We start from the raw sequence: 21,269 nt of genomic DNA, 5'->3' as shown, positions 1-21,269 counted from the left end.
AACTAAAATGAAGGAACCACACAGGTCAAATAAGTCACAAACAAACATCAACAAAATACATGATCCCTATAGTAAATACGTGATTTTAAACCTTTTCATCCACAGAATCGCTATCTGAAAAAGAATTGGGAAGAAGGGGAATATAGGTTAGACAAAACAGTCTCTGAGAAAATATCTTATGCTATAAAAAACTGTCACTGTTTTAATCTGCTAATGCAGAGCAGAATCCAAGTAACACCTGTGCCTAGCTGCATCATTGTGGCAAGACCACTATCACTACATTTTAAAAAAGCAAAAAGATGTTTTCAGTAGATAAGAACCCCTGCCACTTATGCAGGACTGTGTGGATACCGTATAATTTATATACTATATCGTATCTCCACATGATTTTTAGGGTTGTTTTTTTTTGTTTTTTTTTTTTGTAATATATTTTTCAATATTAATGAATATATATTTAATATAGTTGCAGTGTTCAAAAAGTAATGCTCTGTTTTCAAGGAAAATGAGTGTTTCTACTAATGATATTAAAAAAAAAATAATCTCCTGAACTGTTACTATATTACTATTCTATTCTATCACAGCTATTCATATAATGACAGAAATTACCCCCCAAATGCCAACAGAAGAACTACAATTGTGAAAGTATAAGATATTATATATATATATATATATAATCATAAATTGTTTAATGCAAAAATGTGATGCATTCACATTTACTATCACACAGAAAATATTTGCTGACAGGAAAAGCTACCCTTATTTTATTGCCTTGTCAATTTTAAAATACAGGTACATTTAAAATTGTTTTTATATACTATTCTACCAATGAGTGGGGGGTTTTTGACACTTTATAGTAGAGTGCATACATGAAACTGCATTGTTTTAATTGTCACCTTACTGATCTTTCCATTTTTCCTCCCCAAATGGAGTACACATTCTAAGGGCCTTTAAATAGTTCAGGTATTTTTAAGATGTTTGGAGATATCCCACATTACGTACATTACAAAATGGTCATTTACACCTTAAACGTGTGCCACGTTTCATTTTTAAACCAGTTTAGCTACAAGAAAATATCACATTCAAACGCATATATGAAAAATATTTTGGCAAATGTAAAGGTGCATACAGTATAGTACCAACAATCCAGGGAAGGTTAGAGGTTACTTATGTGATCAAAGCAAAGCACATGCACAAGAACAGGCAGAATAGAAACTGGAGATAAGTTGTTCAAAACATGTTTTACTAGTCAGATTCTACATGATTTTGTATTATTCAAAAAGGTTAAAGAGGATTGAGCTACCCGGTATTAGCAATGTCACAACACCAAATCTGAATCCACAGAAAATCCAACTATGCAATGGTGTCTCCTCCTTTGTGAGGCCACAAAATCTGCCATTTTCTTATGCTTGACTACAGATCTTAGGTTTTCTTTCATAGCTATTGTGAACAATCCTTTTAGAAAGAGTATGCCTAAAAGAATGAACTATAGTTCATTGTCCCAAGGAAAAATTATGTTTTGAGTTATACAGAATATTAAAACTATTACTAATACTAAATTCCACAATTTAGTAAAAATAGAGTAAGTACATCTCCGTGCACCAAGAATATCTGCTTGCCATGGTTTGATTCTTTTCATAGTTCTTCTCCTGAATATAAACAGACATCGTATCAATTTTTATTTTTATGTTTTAGAAAAATCCATTAAGGTATGTTTTCTGCTGGGACATGAACTATTCTGAACTATTCTCACTTCAAAACTCCCCTGCCCCCCTTCAGAAATACTAGAAATTTTTTTTGCTTCAGAAATTAATTCTTGACTAAATTAAGCTGTAGTGTTTTAGTTGTGAAATTACCCTTATTTGACTGAGTAGATGTATAGAAATGAGTTTAGTCTTTACATTTTCTTTTTTTTTTATTATTTGTGAAACGTATTTGTCTGACAACATCAGATACGATTGGCTACTCTTTCTCCAAAGCATATAAAGAAGATTTGGATGGCCATATGATCCTACTTTCCCACTCCAAAATTATTACAGCATTTTCATAAGCAGGGTAAGAGCAGAGCCAGGAGTGACTAGATGACTGTAAGCTGGCCTGGCCGTGGGATATGCTTTTATGAGGGCTAAAGGAAATACAAGGAATAGTTAAAACCAAAGTGCTGGAGCAGCATCTGGACAGGTGAATGAGAGGAAAGGCAAGAGAGGGTATACCAACAGGACTCTAAGTAGGAGAGAATGAGACTGAATTAATTCTCAAACTTGTAAAAAAGGCAGAGTCCAAAAGATGAAGAGAAATTTGGAGACTGAGGCAAATTTTAGGCAGGACATTGTAAGGTAAGAAGCCTCACCATAATCTGTTCATACAACCTACACCTTCTTTCTAGAATATCTAATCATAACAATATTTGTAATACTGTCATTTAAAGGCACATAATAAATCTCAGTATTATTTATGTGAAATGCAACTTTTAAATAGTTTGCAGGTACTTAGCTACCAGCTGCCTAAAGAATCACGTGACTTATGTGTTTAATTCAATTGTTTAGAAAGTTATATTAAAAAATACAAAATTGCTGAGACTTGTCTTCCACATTAAATGGAATTTTGTATTTCAGATCATGAGAGATGGACATATCAAATTTTCTTTACCTCTCTTGGGTTTCAGCCAGTTTCATCTAATTGCACTACACTTCCTTTACTGGAACCTAATTTTGCCTAAATTTAGGAAGGAGAGCGACAATCAAAAATTAGGAAGGGGAAAAAAGGTATTACATGTTTAGTTTAACTTGTTTTTCTTTGCAGTTGCTACTCAAAAAAAATGCACCAGTCTAATGGCCCCTTTTCTCAATAGAAATTGCATAAAGCAGACAACTGATGCAAATTTCCCAAAACGAGATTTTGAGCACATCTCTCTTTTTTAAGAAATGACTGTATCTTCAGAGACAAAATTAGTTTGAAAACTTCATTGTTTATTGCTTCTTCTGAACTCACCATGAGTGAAATAATCTGAACGCTGGAATTGTTCTCTGTGTGCATGAGAGCACCAAATCAGGAAGCACGCAGTCACCAAGCAATTTACTTTGGTAGTCATTAGGCTACCAGAAGAGACAGCAACATTCCTTGATGTAAATAAAAAATGAACTGTGATTATGTAAGAGACCACTGAATGTATTTTCAAATCAGGGATACAAGGCCAGACATCTCACATTATACTGCTGAATGACAATGATTTACTTAAAAGAGCTTATCTTCATATAACTCATTTCTGTCATGCACACATTCTATGGCAAACTACTCCTCTAAAAAAGTTATGAATTTACTAAGAACAGTGTAAACGCTGGTTCATTTAGTTAACCCTATGGGATACTTCCTATTTTATTTCAATTAGTTTGTTTCTCCTTAGGAAAATTCCCCCCCTCCTTTTTTTTTAGGCAGTCTGATAGTTTCAAACTCAATTATATTTAAGTAGGTATCTGGTAAAAAGAGGAAAAAACTGTTTTAACTTAGTTAAGGATACTGTAGTGGTACAAGGTTTCTGTTCATTTAAATTTATATAGTTATAACAATTAATACAAAGAAGAAGAAAAGGTAGCATATCATTACAGCAAGGAAAGCATGATGATCAGCTATCATATCACATTTCTCCAGATAAGCTCATTTTCTATGCAGAATTCTTGAGTCGATGATAGAACACAAAAACTTTAGGAAGGAGAAGACAACCTGAAGCAATATTTAGCAAACCAGATTTTAAAATGCTCCTGCTTAACTAGAAAGTTCTCTCCAGCTGCGTACCATTCTTTACCACTTATCTCTAATCCTCCTTCTTTACTACCACTCCCTAAGCCTTCCATAAACAGACATAAACCTTTAGGTAAACAACAAATTAAAAAAATCCACTAGTTAAAATTAGTCTTTAAGGTTCCGTTAATAAGAAGTTCCAGATGTTAAAAGGCTGTATAACATTCAACATACCCACTAAATCCTGCCTTCTGTTGAAAATGGTTCACAGGTATCCACTGAGGTAAGTTAGTCCCCAGATGCGGGGAGGGAGCAGGGAGGGGGAGCGAGGGAGGCTTATTTGGCATTCTTTCAGGCCCCTCCAATAAGCCCCCAAGTTATTTTCTGTCCACATACCAGTTTAAAGGTTTTGAGAAGGCTAAGTAAAATTTCCAACAAGTGTTTATTAACACTGCATAATTACTATTCAAACTCAGCCTGAAAACTAATAGGTCTTATAAAAGTTGAATTTTACACTGTTATCAACTGTTTTCAAATAAACACGTAGTCTGATGTATCCATTTTTAATAGCGATGTTGCCACCTGTAACTTACCACACAACACAGGATTTCATCGTACAAGATAACTAGTTTCTATACCCAAACTTCCCAGGAAAAAAAAATATCTAAAGGATGCTGAAAAGACAGATTCTTCCAGCATGAAAGATAAACTAGCAAGGAAGATACAGAAGTGAAGACAGACATTTGCTTTTGTTGTTTATGATAACATCAGAAATACAACTGGACAATAGTCTCATCAGTTAGCAAAGATATCAAAGAGGTTCAGAAGATTTCCCCCCCACCCCTGGTCATAAGCATCCTTCAAGCCTTGTGTCATTATTTCACTGTTGCATTTTTCTGAGCAGCAGAGCATCATCCTAATACACTTCTCTTTCTTTAATGACTGCAAAAATTTGGTTCACCACCCTCCCACCATAGCACAAGAACTGTAATAATGTTGTAAAAATCTAAACTGTTAAGAGAGCCTAGGATTAAAATGGTATTATGTATACTACCTTAGTTTTCCACTCTCATAAGTGTACACGATTGTATAACACCAAATTGGAAAAAGATTTAAAGTTCATTATTCTCTCAAAGTTCCATTTTAATCTTTAATTCTGCAAAATGGTTGCAAGAACGTCAAACTGACTGATAATTACGTCATTCCTGGAAGCAAACCCTTTAGACATAATACTTGCTGGAATTAGATAACAATACAGCTGTTCCATGGAAATAACATGTGTAAGGTACCCATAGTCAGAAACAGTTTGTAGTCTGAGCTGGACAATTCTAATTAGTATGTATTGCTAAGAAAGGGAAATAAAGGACAAAAACCAGGGTCAAATAAAAGCAGGACATTAAAGTAGTAGATTGTCTGTCCAAAACAATAACACAAATTAAGCCATGCTAAAATAATTAATGCTGTACCCAGAAGCTAATATTATCACTGCAGAACAGAATATTACAGTATGTAAGCCTAGAGCATGTTGTGTTGCTGAAGCATATTCTAGGAAGATATACTGTATAACGCTTGAAAGATAACATTAAAGCTAGCACGTCATAAGAGATGAGTGATGCTTGTCTGACAAAGAGAAGGTCAAACTTGAATAAAGCTTGGTTGACAGGAGAAATAGAAGAATTGCTGCTAGCACTTTACTAGCAGTGATGTAGAAAAATTACTAGCGGATACATTGAGAGCCAAAACAGGAGGTCAGCTTGGTGCGGATAAAAACTGCATTTGTGTCTTTATTAATAAACGGGCCGGCAAATCTGAAACAAGAAGACATGCTTTAAAAACATCTCTGGTGTTTAGAAATTGAGTCCCATTAGACTTCTAATGGCTCTTGTTTTCTATTGTCTTTCAACAGCTACTAGATACTAGATACTTCTACCAACTTCTGAAACTTGCCTCTAAAAGAATAAATTATTGACTATCAAGAGACCTATTTGATTACGGAATGCGGTATAATACTAGTGCTTCTTAATTTTTGATGGTCACAAAAAACTACAGTCCTCTCGAAGACCAGGCTTTCTTGACAGTCTCTGGCTTATCAAAGCGATGGTAGGCAGCAAAATGCAGAGTGCATTTTAAGCACTGTATTCCAACCCCAGCACACATCAGAATGGTAAAGCATACATTATCCATAAAGGATAAAGAGGCATATTTTAGCTCTTCTGATACAAATAACAGTAAATGGAGCCAAGTAATTAATTATAGCCTATGAAAGCAAACAGATAATTGCTTATTTCAAGTCTCCATATCACACAGCCAACATCGCCACTAAATATTTGACTTGGACTGTAGACTGCATGTAAGACCAAGCTTGCAAGCTGAAGTCCCATTGCAAGCTGAAGTCTTACTTGCAAGCTGAAGTTCCATTGTGTTTCTTCCAAAGAAATCCAAGAAAACAGCCACTTGGTTTGACATCACCTGTGAGAGCAGTCCCTCAGGACTCAAACTAAAGCATGTTCCTTGGTGCTTCTGACACTGAACATGAGGATTTCATTGACACATGCAAGTTGGTTTGTGGTAACAGCATAGACAGAAGTGACAGTAGGGCAGGGCTGTTAAACGGCTCCCTGGGACATAGGAGCAAGCAGCTGACCATCTTGGTCAAAGAGTATGCATGCAATAGCAAATAGTTCAGTGCCGTAAGAGCTGCTCAGAAGGTCAAAGAGGTTGGTGCTGAAGACCCAAGTGTTCACACACCACACCACAAATGTTTCACAGGCATTTACTTCATACCAGTTCTATTTTTGGCCCTATGGACTGAAAGCCCATTAGTTGCTAAGCACATCAGGTGTGATCTTGGAGAGCAACCATTGGTAAAATATATCAGACATTATATCACACTCAGACATTCCAGTGGTCAAACCAAATGTGGTGAATCAGGAAGACTGAGAAATTTGCTTCAAAAGTGCATCCCTGTTGTAAAATAAAATGCTAATGGTGGCAAACCCGAAAGTCATATAAATATCCTACTGTTAGAGACCAAGAACAATATATACACCCAGGATCAAGAACAAAGGAGCAGAACATAAAGTCTGGGAAACAGTCATGTATTTCAGAGGCTATGATGTTCATAGCTGCTGTTGGTATGAAGTTGTTTCTTCTCCTGTGGAGTTGTATCCACTTCCTAGCTAAGATTTAAGGAACTATCTAAAATAATCTCAAACACTTTAAAAATTATCTTAAAAAAAAAAAAAATCAAATTAGGAGGCTAAAAAATTTAGATAAGTCAGACTAATTTCAAGACTTACAGTAGTGGAAGAAAAAATGAATCAATGTATAATCACATACAGAATAAAAAGATGACATCAGCCAAAGTTGCTTACTGAGATAAGACAAAGAAATCAGATTTTCTTCTGTTGATAAGCAAACTGGCTTAACTGATATGAGAGAAGGAAAAGACTTGAAATACCACAATGCTAATATGACTTTTGAAAATTGTTTTTCATGACATTCCCTATGTAAGCAAGATAAATACAGTAAAGGTGAAATTGGTAGAAAAGAGTGTACAGTTGTACTGTGATATTTGGGAGTAATTCTTTTAGCCGAAGTATCATGAGTGGTATCAACCAATATCATACAGGTCAATTTCAGTCAATGTTCTCAGGAAGCTGGATGAACAGAATTTCACAGAGTCTGTAGAAGACACCAATCTGGAATGGGTTGCAAGTATTTGAAAGGATGGAGCTAGAATTCAAAATGTTGTTCACGTATTACTGAATTCACTTCACTGCCTTGACACTACTCCTGTAAAAACTAGTTCTATGTTTGGAAGAAAAAATGAAAAATGACAAAAAAAGTTATTAGATAGCAGTACAGGGCATATAGCATATTTGAAATTGAAAGCATTGTTGATGTAATATTAGTCCAAAAAACGCTACTGTAATTCTGGAAAGTATTAGTATGTGTCATAAGTGAGACAGAGATGACTCAGCTCTATGGGCACCTGTTAACTTCAGCTGAAGTTGTCTTTCCAATTTTTGGAATCACACTAATACTAAACAAATTGAATAGAAAGAGGATGACAAAAGCCAGAACAAGCAGAGATTCATTAAACAATCTGTGAAGACAGACTGAAAAGATTTGGTTTATTTTGTCTTATTGAGAGATAAAACTAAGGAGGGAGGTGGTGACAGTACTTCAAATGCATTAAAGAGTATAACAGAGTAATACTTTTTTTTTTCTCCATGGCTAATGATGTTAGTTACATATTAGATGTCAAAAAAAGGCAAGAACATATGCTCACTCACAATTACAAATTATACAAGTAGCATTCATGTGGCAAATACTATAAAGCTCAGCTTTGTTCTGTAATATAATTACCTTTTTCTAACTGAAGCAACTCAAAAAAGTCTCAAGATAATTGTCATGAAAGTAAAGAGACTGACCTTCTCAACAAAACACTAAAAAGACAGTTATTTTCCCCACTGTTAGCTTTTATGCTATAGGTAGAAACCAAATCAAATTACACACTGTTTGTTTCAGCTCTGCTTGAAAGTAATAAGTTGGAACAATTATGCATAAACACCAAAGAGACACACAGATGTTAAGGGCTATAGACTGGTACACTGGAATTCAAAGCATGACTTTTGGTTCTATTGGACTTTTTCTACCTGATAGGACATGCATAAATCCTTCTGAATTCCACAATCCCTTTTTATAGTTAATAGGAAAAGGCATGTCTCCTTATCCTCTGCTTTTGTTTTTTTATAAAAGAAAATTTCAACCAACATGCCTTTTAAAGTTCCCAAACAAAATGCCACTACTTGCAGTATCTTCCCTGCCTCATGGATGCAGAGAAGCATCAGCTCTATCCTGTTTGTGTAAATCGAACAGGAAGACCTACAGGTTAAGATTAAAAACTGCTTTAGTTCTTACTCATCCATTTTATACATATTCTTCACTCCTGGTTTATTTTGCATTTGATAGTAAGTTCATCATGTCTCTCTCTCCTTATTCCATCTTGATATATATGCAGCTGATGGACAAGAATTCCTTTAGTGAGGCTGCAATTACACCGGTGATACCTAGAGCTATACATAGTTTATGAATCTGTGATAGCATTGACAAATCCCTTGCTGCTGTTTGGCCTGCGACCATAGAATCATTTAGGTTGGGAAAGACCTTTAAGATCATCAAGTCCAACCATTGAAGAAACGGTTTAAGAAGAAACCTCACCAAATCAAGAAACCTCATTTCTCACAGAGAAGAATCAGAGTAAAAAAGATGTTTTGCCACATCACATCTCTGAGATTCCAGTGTAACATAAGCAAGTCCAACTAGTTTCAGTAGTCAACTCCAGAGAAGCTACTAGCGTATCAGTCAGCAGCTTGCTCTTTACCACTACTTGTTTTGTGAAAACAGATCACAGTCTCTTCTGTGTTCAACAGTGTTTTCATTTTTTTCTAGTTAACTTGTCTATTTTTATAGACCATATTCTTTATCATAGTATCAAGGACATTTTTAAACAGCTCTATCAGCAACACAATTAGAAGACGTGGGCTACCTGACAAACCCTCTCTTTACATAGGTTTTAATCTGAAAATTAGTAACATTTTCAGTGGAGTGAATAAGAGTTTTACATGAGGCAAGTGCAGAAGAAAACTCTCTTACAAAAATGGTATGTATTAAACAACAGAAAAGTGCAGGTGTCTGTATGTATGCATCTATGGTTTTTGCTAGAATTATTTATATACCAATCAATCCTGTCTTTATTTTCAGGTTTACCAAAACTTCTGATCATGCAAGCCATCTTAAGAATATGCTCTACTGATCAAGGAGACAAATCTCATGGTTGACAAAGTTTCATCAGTTTCAACGATCATTTTGCATCAGCAGGAACTAGAGAGGTTTCATATATTTCTTCCTATTTAGAGTCCCAGGAAGACACAACTGTGTAGGTGCTCCACTGATCACCTGGAAAATGTGCATAAAGAAAAAGTCTGGCACCTGTCCCATGAAAGTAGTCAGAATTTTCCTTTGGCAGCAAAACAGAGAATCTCTTTAGTTTCACACTTTGTTGTAATACTCTACTTCCCTAACACATCAGAGGAAGATTTGAGTGTATTTATGAACTCATGTTTTCCAAGTCATTACATTTTTTAAATGCACGTCTACATATTTTTTCAGCCAGTTGCTTTAACAAGATTCATTTTATCCTGAAGCTGCATTATAAAACGATGCAGTGTTATTTCTGCTTCTAAAATACAATGATCTAAAGAAAAGGCTTAAATGTTTCAGAAATAAAAATAGAAAATATTTCTTAATCTTGGGGATAAAATATTGATTTAGATTCATTTCCATAGCAGAACCAGTATAAGTAAGTCCTTGTAACTGACATGCACACTCAGGTTTTCTCTTAGCTCTAGCAAATTTATTTTAAATTTGTTTAAGCACAAAAAGGGCAGGCAAACTGCATGAATATTAATCAATCTACATTAATTCTAAAGTCAGTGAAAATAGTGTTAAATAGTCTCCTGTTCTCATAAGGAGTAGCGTAGTAGAGACTTTCTTCTTTTATGAAGGAAACTAGCAGTTTTAATGAATCGCTTTTACTAAAAAATGAAGTAATTCTCTAAACAGAAGTGGTTTGGGGTGGTTTGTTTTGATTTTTTTTTTTTAAACAGCCAAAATATGGATGATGCCTGCTAAAACTTACTGATTAAGGATGGGGGGGGGGGGGGGGGGGGGGTGTTTTGATTTTTTGTTGTTGTTGTTGGTTTGGTTTGGGTTTTTTTATTATTATTAAAGAGTAGGTATAGCTATTCCAGCAAAAGGGCATCTGATAACAACAGAATTTTTTTGGATTCCCAGACTGTTACACAAGTGTATTTGTGACACACATTTTCCTGATGTAATGCACACTGATTCAGTAAGAGTTACTATGCTAAATTAAACTGCTGATCTTCAATTTATTTGGTTACTACCCTTTTTTTCAAAGAGATGCAGTATTATAAACTAAGATTTTCTGATACACATGAAGCCTCTAACTACAGATTTAAAATACAATCAGCCATAAGAACACTATTATCTTTTCTGAAAGACATATTAAATCATTTTTTAAAGAATCCTTTCACTTAAGGTTTCTAAAACTGGGATTATTTTTTTAACAGATCTTGGAAAAAACATAACTTCTTGTTAATAGAGGTTTGCTTTTATATGAATGGTAAAAGTCTCTAAGATTATGATCACTACTCCCAGTATAATTTTCCCTACTCGAATCCCTTTTTTGATGCACTGAACATGTAGTAGCAGCAAAGCAACGGATGCAGATCATCCCTCCCTGAAGTCCTAACTCTATAGAGTAGGTGGTGAATTTAACTACTTCCTCTTTCTTCACAGACAAAAGATGGATGTATCATCTTTATCATTAATTGATTAGATTTCCTCAGATAATTTTTCTAAAGCAACCTTTCTACAATTCTATTAATCTCAAGCTGAACGGACTGCTATTGACTGTCTTAAATCTCTGATATCCCTTTTCCCCATCAAAGGGCAGAGAGAAGCAGGAAGGGAATAGTATAAAGACTTATGCCTGACTCTAGAGTGAAACCAGTGGCAAGAAAAAAATTGCATAGACTCTTGTGTGCATGAAGCAAGCATATGCAAGAGAGACTCAGTCAAATCATTATATATTGGTTCATCTGCAACATCTTGACTGAATTCATAGAGTTGTTAATAATTCTTTAGAATGCTGTTTTACTTCCTGTAATATTACTGGAAGATTTCCAGAGTGCACATATATATACAGGAAAAAGGATTTTCTAGAATTTTAGCTAAGCAGGTTGAGTGCAGGAATATATTGTCTTTATCAATTCCTACGCACATAATCTGAAAATGTATTTAGTTTCTCCCCGCTTCAGCTTCTTATCCCACAAATAAAGAAAAAGAAGTTAAAGATAGCCATTGTTTTGTTTACCTGACCAAAAGGCAGGCACAAACATGAAGTTAGGAAAGAAAAAAAAAGACAGTTGGAAAAACTGGATTATTAAATTCTGTAGTTCATTGTCATCCCCAATGCAGCACCAAAATAGATTCCTTAACTTGCAATAAATCTTGTTTCCTCAGTACCACACATCTGTTCAAGTATATAGGGAGGCTATCCATTACTTCCCCAGCCTGTTTACACAATACATCTGTTCCATTGCCACCATCTTCTGACGTGAATATGGAAGGGAATTTACACTGATGAAAAATCTCTGTAATCTATCTGTTTACATTATTTACATATGAAGAGATGAGCAATAGATGAATCAACTTCTGTTGAAAAGTATTATGTCCCCAAATCCAGCTCTCTATACCTTATACATTAGGTGAATATATATTTATTTTTTTAAAACATTGCAAATCAACTGTATCAGCCACACAGCATACACCATCAGCCCTTGTATTAATGAAGTCTTTTGTCACTACAGGTTAAAAAAAAAAAAATCTATTAGGGATATGGCAGAATACAAACAAAACCTTGTATCACTGAATACTGCGGTTTCAATATTTTGAAACAGAACAGAAAATTTTGGGGCTTGGTATTGCTGTTAACTTTTATTAACTAAAAGTGTTCCTGTCTGGGCTGTTCTTTCACAATGATGCAAAGACTAATTACAGGATACTCACTCATTACCTTTTTTTTTCCCCATTAGACTATGCCTGAGGTTAGAAAGATGAGAAATGCCATTGGGCTCAGTGAAGGAAAAGCATCTCAAAGAGATCACGAAAAAAAAAGTTTCATGATTCTGTACAAGGTGATGCTAAACTCAAAGGAAACTTAAAGCGTAGCCACCACTCTGCTTCAAGCCTTCCAGTGGGGGCTTCTGGTGAGTGTTTACAGTGAAGTACACCTAAAGCCATATAAAGTATGTCAAAACTATATCAACTTAAAGCTGCATTAGCTCAAGACAGCTTGTTTAGATTTAATTACGCCTAAGCCTTCAATAGTGCCACGACACCATTATTCACTAAAGGGTAAGTATAAACTTAAATTTGTATTTAATTTTTTAACAACACAATACTTGAAGAAATGAGGTGGTAATGACAACAGAGGGGTCTTACAGATTTCAAAGAATGCCTCCAAGACGACAAACTGTTAGTTTTGTTATGACAATGGCAGACTGATTAAAAAGGGGAAAAGATGACCACTATCAACAACCTCTTTTATACTGTGGCATGAACAAGACTGACCGGCATTAGCTGTTACTACTGGTCAATGAAGGAATTAGCAGCTCAGTTTGGCATAATATATGCAAATAGACATATTCTATTTTTATTAATTGCTGTAGTATTTTATACACTAAACTAGAATTCTGCCATCTGACTAGACATCCTTCCCTTACCCAATCTGCATCAGCAGCCTGAGAAGGAATTCTATTTTTAAGGAAAAAAACCTGCAAACCCAAACACAATTCACAATATTTTAATCAGTCAACATAATTACCTCAAGCAATTAAGAAATAAGATAGGATATACGTCTACTTTTCATTTCTCTTTCTACAAACAGTGGTCCTTTCTTAAAGCCCACTTCCCAACACAGCTAATGTAGATTGAGCGTAGGAGAACTCTTTAATATTTAAAAGCAATTTATCTTCTAACAGGCTTCTTATTTCCCCATTACGGTCACCACCAACCAACATGCAGTTGCTGTGACCAAGGTAATGGCTTTATTTATCCTGTTTCCACCTGAATGGCTATAAAATGACTGATTCATTTACTAAACAATACCAGATCAATTGATTTTCATCTGGGCCACAGCACTGATCTTTTCAAGTCCAAATCCAAGACTTATATTCACATAATAAAACTGGTACAATACTATTAACTGTAGTTATTAGTTACTAGTAACTGTGCACCTACACAAGCGTATTAAAAACAAACATGATGGAGGTAAGACATAAAGGAAGCAAAACCCTGAGTACCACAAGACAAGGTTAGATTAACTTCTAGAGCCTATACTCTTTGGGAAAATACAGCTGACTCAGGCAGTTCCAGCAAATAGTTATTATAAAAAGGCTAGAAAAGCTGTCAAAATGAGAAAATATGTGCTTGTTTCAAAAGACTGTAGTTTGAATAGACAGTTTGAAATATGCATTAGTGATATAATTATTCTGATGACAGCTTTTCTTAATGTGGAACCAAATGACCACACTGCAAGGGGAGTGCAGTAATACATTACTGGTTCCTTTGGTTTCAAATGTTAGCATCACATTTCCTCCTTCAGGCATATACAAAATAAGGCTGTATTGATACTGATCTCTAAGTTCTGTTCTTCAGTCAGACACCACTAAACGTAATACAAATCCTTCCTATAAAACAATAGAAAACCCACTTTCATTCACATGTTGAAGAGGCAACTCCCATCCCTGCCCCTGTAGTCTGACTTGCCACTGTAGGTATGTATAGAGTAAGATGAGTTCACCCATCTTGACACCATGAACAATCTACAGGTTACTCTGTGGCAGAAAATTCAGACCAAAGGCTGTTTAAAATCTGACCACTCACCAAATGATCAGTAAGATCTTCATCAACTAGATCAAGAAGCTATTGCTCGTAAACTACCATTCATAGAAAGAGTCTATGTTATCGTTAAAAGCAACTCAGAAGAGTGCATGCAACTCTGGAAGCTTATCCAGAGTGATAGTTTCATCAGGAGGGAGAATGATGCTTATTCTAAGGCACCTGTAAAAGATAACAAGATAGAGATGGAATGAACAAAGCCATTAGGGAAAAAGAAAGCTAGAAAATAACAGGCGAGGACTGGAACAATAAATAAAAGGGTAAGAGTTATTCTTGATTACAGCGTACAAAGAAACAAACCACTGGCTAGCATTTCTCTGATATTTTTCTAAAAAGCCATCAATCCTCCCATTACTGTACATGCATCATCACAATGCCTCTATGTCCTTACAGAACTTTAAATCTGAGGATTACTCATGTACTGCTCACGTCTCCTCTCATCCATATACCTTATTACTTTCACTCCCGTATGTCTCCAAAAACACGTTGTAATAAATAATACATAAGCAATCAGCCCATAGTGTATTTCTTCTCTCCAGCTAGAGACAGAGAATAGGACTATCCGATGGGGTTCTTGTGCAGTAATAAATTATTTATGTACCAAAGGTTCAGTGACCTTACCTCATGTGTTACTAGAACGAAAATAATAGCATTCTAAACATTTCTTTTGTACTAAATTGGAGAAATAACACTACTGTGTTATCTGGCCATATCTCTGGTTGGCTAGATTGCTGTCTACCTGCTCCTGGTTACATGGAGAGATGAAAAAATTCATTAAACAATAGGTTATGTTTTGGTTATATAAGGAAGATTAATACAAGGAACTTGTTCTGCAACTAGTACTTTTCCATCTGCAAATAAGAAATCAGAAGGTGACTGTGAATCAATTATAGGGATAAGAGAGTAAAAAAATCCCAAAACATTCATAAAAGTAACGTAAACCCTAGATCAGCTATTAGTCACTTTTCTTTAAAGTTATTAGTGCTCCTGCAAATATTAAAAGGAAGCTACAACACCCCAAACTACTATTTGTTTAAATGATAAATTAAGTATTCTCTGGACATGCATGAATCCACACGTAAAGAAGAGGGGGCAGGTTGTGAAAACTGAGAGGCTACAAACTGTACATTTGTGTGTTTTGCAGAACTCCTTTAAGAACTGGTTTACAAAATGTTGTTTCCTGTACTAAATCAAAATTGCTGTGCAATTCAAGTAATAAACAGAAGTTAAACATGTTTTGTCTTAGAGGACAAACTGACATTAAGAAGACGTCCTTCTTCAAAGGCTGCATACAAAGTACTAAAAAGTATTTCCTTATCACAGAACAGTAGAGGCTAGAAGGGACCTCTGGAGGCCATCTTGTCTAACAAACCTGTTCAGGCAGGGTCACCTAGAGCAGATTGCCCAGGACCATGTCCAGATGACTTTTGAATATCTCCAAGGACAAAGATTCCACCTGTGGATTCCATTATCTGTGAATAGACTGTAATATCAGTCATCCAGCTCACTGAAAGTAAAATCAAGAAAGATTTGTCTGCAATAATACTGCATGTCACTCAGCAGAAGTAGTTTTTCAGGTAACGTATTCATTTAGTAGACTCCTCCAGCTAGGAAATATATTTTGAAAGTTTTAAATACTGAAGAATTGTTAGGTGTTCTGCAGACATTAAGAGGTAAAATATCATATTCATCCATTAAACATAAAACATGAAAGACTAAACAGTCTTCCATGTTAATAAGTATTGCCAGGTATGCTACAGGACCTGAAGATACGTTTGTAATAAACCAGTTAATGACCGCTGAGGCAGAATCCCTGATGGAAACACGTCCTCCCTGTTGGTGTGGAAAATAAAGTGTGAAGAGAAAACAGAACTGCTACTCACGAGTCAATGCATACTGTTTTCAGAATAATCTGAGAAATAGTGTTGTTGTAGCAGTTAATCTGTAAATTCCCTTTAACCTCTTGCTGTATTCCCTTCTCCTTTATTTCAGTGGAAACAAAAATGGAGGTCCTAGTATGACATCTTATACCCATGCAGAATTAATTCAGAATTAATTCACTAAGAGACTGAAAGAGGCCTTTCACCTGCTGGGTTAAAGGAAAAACAAATACCTTTAATGCATAGAACTGATCGCATGAGATGTAACATCAAAGTTAGTTCTCATTTTCTAACAGCCTATGTTATCTAATAACGTATACAAATGTACAGACTTGAAATAGTGGAACTTGAAATAGTGGAAATATTTCAAGTGGAACTTGAAATAGTGGAACCAATTTGGGTTTCACTATTTTGCATCTTCCCTGCATGCTTTCTTTAATTAGGTCCTCAGATCTTTATATTCCTATTGTACAACAATGACTAGGTAAAATGACTGTGGTTCCCCCACCATGCTTCATAAAATAATGAAAAAGTCATGAAAATACTAGCTATTGGTAGCTCTTTCTTCATACATACACCATGTAGTGTCTGACACAGTACTGTAGAAAAATATCTGCAAAATGCAAATTACAATCTAGTGTCATTATTTAAATGTAAAAATAGACTTTAAAATAAACTTTCATATTAGCAATATTTAATAGCTTGTGTAACATACTTTCAACTTGACTATATGTTTATTGTAAAAGTAGTTGTCCATGTACAAAAGAAACTTTATAGTAGCTCAAGCTTTGGATGCTTATTACTACTAAATACAATCCTTGGCTAAAGGCACAATTCTTCAACTTTAAAATGAATGTATCAGATGATTATTTTTTCAATGCAGCTAAAGAAAGCAAAGATTCAGTCAAGGTGACAATTACCATCTGGCTAGCTACAGTAATTATGTGGTCCCAATTAAATGCACATGCAATATTATAACATTAGCATTACAGTGTACATTAATATTGAAAATCACCATATTTGTGTAATACTAGAGATATTAAAGTTATGTATATGACTGTTTGCTTTGAAGTCTGTTAACACAGAAGATAAAGATCATGAATAAATCTGTGGCAACACCCCCTGTGAGTTAAGTTCCTTTCTACCACCTCTTCATAGATGGCTGCAACCATTTACCCTTCTTTTCTCTTTCACACCCTTCTCTTCCCTTTTTTGGGGACTGACTACTTGTTTGAGGGCTTACTGGGAGTACAACTAAGGACAGAATTAAAATCAGTTTAGACTTGCACACTCACAAGTACATAACAAGTTATAGGTTGCATACAGGATGCAGAACACTGCTTATCAGGACGAATATAGAACCAATCACGCCTTGAAAACTGTTAAAGGAAGCACTGCAATATCTGGATACTCTGGATTACTCTGTGAATACGTTTATAAAGCTATAAGAAAAACAAGAATGGTGTACTGTTTAGTTCTTTTTATAGGATTTAAATCTTGTGAAATTTAATTTTCAAGTTACTGAAATTCAAAGCAATACAATTGCTTATAAACATGTTTGACTAAATATACTCAGAAAATTCCTTCAGAACAAATTTGTAAAATTTTAGCCTTTTGACTTCCATGGGACTACTTCACCCTATTAACAAAATCAGACATAAGCAGAATTTTTGTCACCAAATTCAATGGAAGCAGGTTCAGGTACCATACAGAAATTAATGTCCAACTCTAGTAAGAACAATGTTTTCTTAAAAGACATTATTAAAATACTATTACCTCCAGCAAGGATCTTCTCTTCCAAATCATTCATTTGTTTCTTGTATGCTTTTAAAGCAGCTTCTTTAAATGACGGTCGTATTCTTTTTTTCTTTGGAGTTTCTGTAAGCATCTCTGGGACATTCTGATTTTCATCTTCCCTTACTTCTATGTCAGCAGCCGTGTCACTTTCAACTTCCAATATCTCTTCGCTGACCACATTGTCAAACTGTGTGTCATATTGCCCCTCTGGTAGTATTGCATATGGAGTCTCATACGAAGGCTGCCCCAGTTCGTATTCTTGGACCTGCTCACTAGTTTCACTGCTATTAGTTCTATTTTCTAGTTTAGCAAGGACTTGTTCCATTACTTCTACATAGTCTGTTTCATTCTCACCAGGTGGTTCGATTAAGTCTTCCTCATAATCTGCTTTGTAGCAATAAGGCTCAGCATAAACATCAGAATCTAGTGTTGTACTTGATTCATTTGCAGTAGACTGAGATAAAGTTCTAAACCTTCCCATAAAAGATGATCCACTGTCTTCATACCCACTTAAACTTTGTGTACTTTTATTCCAGACTACTTCTAAAGCTGACTTAGCACGTTGAAGTGTAGATCCAAATTTAGGAAAGCTGAAAGTCTTATCAGAAAGATCTATGCTTAATCGGCTATGCCACGATTTAGGGGCCGTTTCTTCTGAGTCGTCGCTTGGTAGTTCACTCTGACTTCGGTACATCATGGGCAATCTGTTTTGATTCTGATATGGGGAGATAGAATTTGTTTCCTGATAATCATCATATTGACCAGTCCACTGACATTGTGATTCGCTATCAAGGCCTGGACACGATGGAGAAGTACCATCAAGGGTAAAATCGTAGCTTTCAGTATCATACTGGAGGTCAGAACTTTGGCACTTTCCAAAATCCGTCTGTTGATCTGAAGGGCTGCTCATATCATACACAAAAATTTCCTGTGTGGATGAGTCTAGGCCCAAATCTGCCCCTTGTTCCAACTGATTCCAGTCTTTCCATGGGGAAAGATCATCATGTAAAGAAAGCTGAGAATCACTATAGTGGCTTCTGTCTCCAGATGCACATATTATTCCGTTGCTTACTCCACTGTCAACGGTTTCTGTGTTCTCTACTTCATTTTGCTCTGGATACTGCTGCATATCTTGGACAAAAGTCTGTCCCTGGGAACTGCCATACCAGTTTGTAGAATCATCTTGCCTTCGCTGCCAAAGCTCTCGATCGGAGGAAGACAACAGTGAATTGCCGTTTGTTCTGCTAAAATACTGATTTTCTGAAAAATCCTCAGAGTAAGACTGACACAATTTTGAGAAATCTGACTCTGAACGGCTAAGTTTTGGTGTTGCAAAGTCATTCTGTAAATGCCATAGAGGAGTCATGTCTGAATAATAGGTCTTGGATTGTTTTTCCATGTTGTCAAATTCTGGTGACTGATTGCCGTAATTCCTTCTGTTTGAAAAGGTGCTATTGTCAGCAGTTCCATTAAGGTCTTTAGTATCTGGGGACTCAGTACTCCCCTTTGCAGTGCTTGTTTTTATTTGAAGTGCTGATTTAGATATCTTTGCATACCTGTTCTTATTTATATCTGATTCCAAGTCTTTATCACTGTCAGGTGACTCCCAGTCATGCATTTTAGTTTTTGTCTCCACAGTTAAAAGCTTCATATCCATACTCTCATATGTCTGAGAGGAAGGTAGTCCTCTTTCTTTTTTGTCTTTTACGTCATGGGAAAATATATCTGTAGAAATTCCAATGCCAGTTCCCTTAAGTTTATAAGACTTTTTTAAAATCAAATCTCTTTGCTGTGATGACTCAAAGTAAACAAGAATAGGCCTTGGCTTTGCATTTGGACAGTCTCTTTGCTGCCCCAGTCTTTGGGCAAACTCAATTTTAATACTGCTTTGTGCCTCTGAGAAACCCATTTTATCTATTAATATTTTGTAAACTATGCTTTCAGTTTTTTCAAGCCTCTCTTCAGGCACATTTAGAAACCTAAGACTTGCTTTGTTTCCTGGATGGCCTATCTGCTTAATGTAGTCGTGTATGTCCCGAGTTTCTCTTCTGGACTGTACAAATCCAGTTCGCAATTGTTCAATTTCATTTTGTACAACTTCTACACTACTAGAAATTTCATCAATTGATTGTTTCAGAGCATTAACATGCCCTCTTAATTCAGAGAGTTCTGTTTCAATTTGACTTATTCCCTGAAGCTCTTTAAAGATCATTTCCATAACATCATGGGTTTGACTAATACAACCTGTCGAACTAAAGCCAGGTTCAAGAGTATTTGATTTCTGGTGACGGCCAGTTCTGTCTAGAGATTTACTTCTTAAGCCCCATGTTTTCTTCCATGTACTTAGTTCTGAGTCTGATGAGACACATTCTTGGCTCTTCTTCCATTTCCTTAGTTTTCGTAAAGCTCCCAGCTTCAGTGTGTGTAAAGTGCGTTCTCCATCAGAACTTCCATCAGATGGTGCAAGGCTGCTTAAGCTTTTTCTGTTGCGTCTCACAGGCATTGTGTGTGACAAGTATTCGTTTTTCTTGCTATTACTTTTTACTTCACTTAATGACTCAGAATATGAACTATCATTTGAAGACAGATCTTGAACTATATCTTCATTATTATTGTTTGTCACAAAAATATGCTTTTGCAGTCCATTGGCAATAGCAACTCTGTAACTGAATGTTGGAGAAAGTGAAAAGTCTCTATTACTTTCCTCTTCTTCAGTTGACAAGTTGCGAGCAGATGGACACTTTGCAATCTTTTTAACAGTGCTTTTTAAAGCATTTGAAAATTTTGGATTCTTTGTTTGTCCAATCTGAGTTAAGTCTTGTTCCTTTTTGCTCTGACAACTCTCTTTCCTTTTTGTACTATTTCCCGATTTCTTTGTAAACATTCCTTTGCAAATCTTATGTATGTAAGATGAGATCAGGCTCTTTAAGAGGGCAGAAACCATGGAGTGTAATTTATGTTAAGCTGTTTCCACAAAACACAATTTTTGATCCAGACAAGTATTCGTATCTCCAACAGGATCATCAGCAAATATTTCATCAACAGAGACTACAGACATATAAACTACTGATGCTCTGGTATCATTGGACAGCCAAAAAAAAAAAAAAAAAAAAATCATACATCTGCTTGTTCAAAACCAAATCCTGAAGGGGTTTTGCATGTCTTGCAAAATCTCACTCTGTTGCGCATGGCTTCTTGAAGTGTCTAAAAAGGAGGGAATGACATTACAATGGCTGCCAAACAAACTTATCATTCAATAATACTGATGTTGTTTTAACTGAGTTACAATGGAAACACAGAGCA

The 21,269-nt window shown here is 35.5% G+C and overlaps 1 protein-coding gene across 1 annotated transcript in view; it reads right to left on the bottom strand.

Moving 5' to 3' along the window:
- UNC13C (unc-13 homolog C) overlaps positions 1–21,004 on the bottom strand; it is a 187,269-nt gene extending 166,265 nt beyond the window's left edge. Inside the window, exons 1-2 of the mRNA XM_072871143.1 lie at positions 17,946–21,004; positions 92–114 (exon numbers count right to left, since the gene is read on the bottom strand). Of these exons, the coding sequence (XP_072727244.1) occupies positions 92–114; positions 17,946–20,910 (2,988 nt within the window). The 5' untranslated portion in view covers positions 20,911–21,004. The remainder of the gene's footprint in view (positions 1–91; positions 115–17,945) is intronic.
- Positions 21,005–21,269: the final 265 nt, after the last annotated feature.

Source organism: Ciconia boyciana, chromosome 8, assembly GCF_034638445.1.
Source record: "Ciconia boyciana chromosome 8, ASM3463844v1, whole genome shotgun sequence".
Classification (NCBI taxonomy): Eukaryota; Metazoa; Chordata; class Aves; order Ciconiiformes; family Ciconiidae; genus Ciconia; species Ciconia boyciana.
The sequence above is the reverse complement of the archived record's forward strand: the minus strand, read 5'-3'. Positions and strand labels throughout refer to the sequence as shown.